Source organism: Tenrec ecaudatus, chromosome 4, assembly GCF_050624435.1.
Source record: "Tenrec ecaudatus isolate mTenEca1 chromosome 4, mTenEca1.hap1, whole genome shotgun sequence".
Classification (NCBI taxonomy): domain Eukaryota; kingdom Metazoa; phylum Chordata; class Mammalia; order Afrosoricida; family Tenrecidae; genus Tenrec; species Tenrec ecaudatus.
In genome coordinates, this window is record NC_134533.1 from 67,985,090 (window position 1) to 67,987,223 (window position 2,134).

The following is a 2,134-nucleotide window of genomic DNA, read 5'->3' on the forward strand; positions in this document are numbered from 1 at the left end:
ACATGTAGGATTAATTCAGGTTGTAGTTTTATTGGAGGACAAATAGATAAATGGCTCTGCAAGGTCCACCCCCCTCTTTTGCTTTCTGAGGATCGGAGCATTCTGGAACTAGCTGTAGCTAGTTCTCGGCCTCAACCTATGAGATACACTACCTGTGGGCTAGGCCAATCCATGGATCCTGTTGCTTGGGCTTGAGCTTCCTTCACCCCGGTGCTGGTGTGTACATTGCTTGAGCTTGAGGCTGGTGGATTCCCTCACCTTGCATTGATCATGTTAGATATCACATCCAGTCCTGGTTCCCTAAGCTCTTGAGGGACTGTTGGTGACCCACCCTGCTGCTTGCTGTCTGTGAGCAGACTCTGTCTGCCTTGCCTGAGGTGGGACTCTGTTGTCAGCTTCCTTGACCTTGGACCTGGGAGTCCAAGTGAGTTGAAGGACTTCCAGTATATCAACTGTTCCACAGAAGTGAGTTGAACTGAACTATCTGTGCTACTGTGTAGACTAAGTAGGTGTTATATTCCTTGTCAAAGTGTGTGTGTATGTGTGTGTGTGTGTGTGTGTGTGTATAAAATAAGTGACCTGGTTTCATTTCTCTAGAGAACCATTCCTAACACAGCAAGCTATTCAAAATTATATGCAATATCTTTTTAAGTAGTCATTAGACTTTCTCATATTGGTGATCTTAAATTTTAACAATATAAAAAGAAACATTATCAAATTTTATAAAATTATATGTGCGTTATTTTTTATTAAATTTATGAATCAGCATATTTTTCTATTACTTTGTGCTCTTGATTTAGAAGATAAGTGTATATTGGAATTTGAATTCAAGTAATCTCAATTATAGAGAGGTAATTTAAGATCTTGATATCGAAAAACTCTTTAGATATTTTTAATAATAAGTTAATTTATAATTTCTATAGGAAGTGAGTATTTGGACCAAATATGCTACTATCATTCCAGGATAAAATGGAGATCCTCAATAACTTGACATCTCCATTTCCAACCTTCTTGCTGACTGGCATTCCTGGCCTAGAGTCTGTCCAAGCCTGGTTCTCCATCCCATTCTGTTGTCTCTACGCCATTGCCATCTTGGGGAACAGCATGATCCTGTTTGTCATCATCACCCAGAAGAGTCTCCATGAGCCCATGTACTATTTCCTCTCCATGCTGTCGGCTACTGACCTGGGCTTGACAGTGTCTACGATGTCAACAACACTATCTGTTTTTTGGTTTGATGTAAACAAAATCAGTTTGGATAATTGCATCATCCAGATGTTTTTCCTTCATGGATTTACCTTCATGGAAACTGGTGTGCTTGTGGCTATGGCCTTTGACCGATATGTGGCAATCTGTAACCCTCTGAGGTACACCACCATCCTCACTAATCTCAGAATCATTCAGATGGGTTTCTTGATGATATTACGAACTGTAGTGGTAATAGTACCACTACTCTTGCTGCTGAAACGTCTCTCCTTCTGTAGAGCTAATGGCCTGTCTCACTCTTATTGTTACCATCCAGATGTGATTAAACTAGCATGCTCAGATACTCGAGCTAATAGTATCTGTGGATTAATTGGTCTTATCCTGACCACAGGTATAGATACACCATGCATTATTCTGTCGTACATCATGATTATTCGCTCTGTGTTGGATATTGCCTCTCCTGAAGAGCGGAATAAGGTCTTCAGCACTTGTGTTTCCCATATTGGAGCAGTTGCCATTTTCTACATCCCCATGGTGAGCCTATCCTTGGTGCATCGTTATGGTCGGTCAGCCCCAAGAGTGGTCCATTCAATGATGGCCAATATATATCTTCTTCTGCCCCCTGTGCTCAACCCCATCATCTATAGTGTCAAAACCAAACAAATACGCAAAGCTGTACTCAATGTCTTGCTGACAAAATAAATGACCGATTACTTCTTACTATGAATGACATGTGAAGTTCAGCGAAAAAGCGGACAGAGTCATTCTTTTCCTAGATATTTCCTAAAAGTTTATGTCCTCTGAAATATCTTCAGCAATCTTCTAAACATCTTCACTATTATTTATAATAGCTAACATTCAGAACTGTCTCAAGGTTCCATCAACATATAATAGATAAAAATTAAATGAAATTCTGACACAGCCAACA

The 2,134-nt window shown here is 40.0% G+C and overlaps 1 protein-coding gene across 1 annotated transcript; it reads left to right on the forward strand.

Moving 5' to 3' along the window:
- Positions 1-954: 954 nt before the first annotated feature.
- OR51F1 (olfactory receptor family 51 subfamily F member 1) lies at positions 955-1,908 on the forward strand. The gene has a single exon (XM_075548623.1). The coding sequence runs from the start codon at positions 970-972 to the stop codon at positions 1,906-1,908; it is 939 nt and encodes a 312-aa protein (XP_075404738.1). The 5' UTR covers positions 955-969.
- Positions 1,909-2,134: the final 226 nt, after the last annotated feature.

What these genes read in the sequence shown, in the direction of transcription:
- OR51F1 (XM_075548623.1), top strand. Translation starts at nt 970, where the DNA reads ATGGAGATCCTCAATAACTTGACATCTCCATTTCCAACCTTCTTGCTG.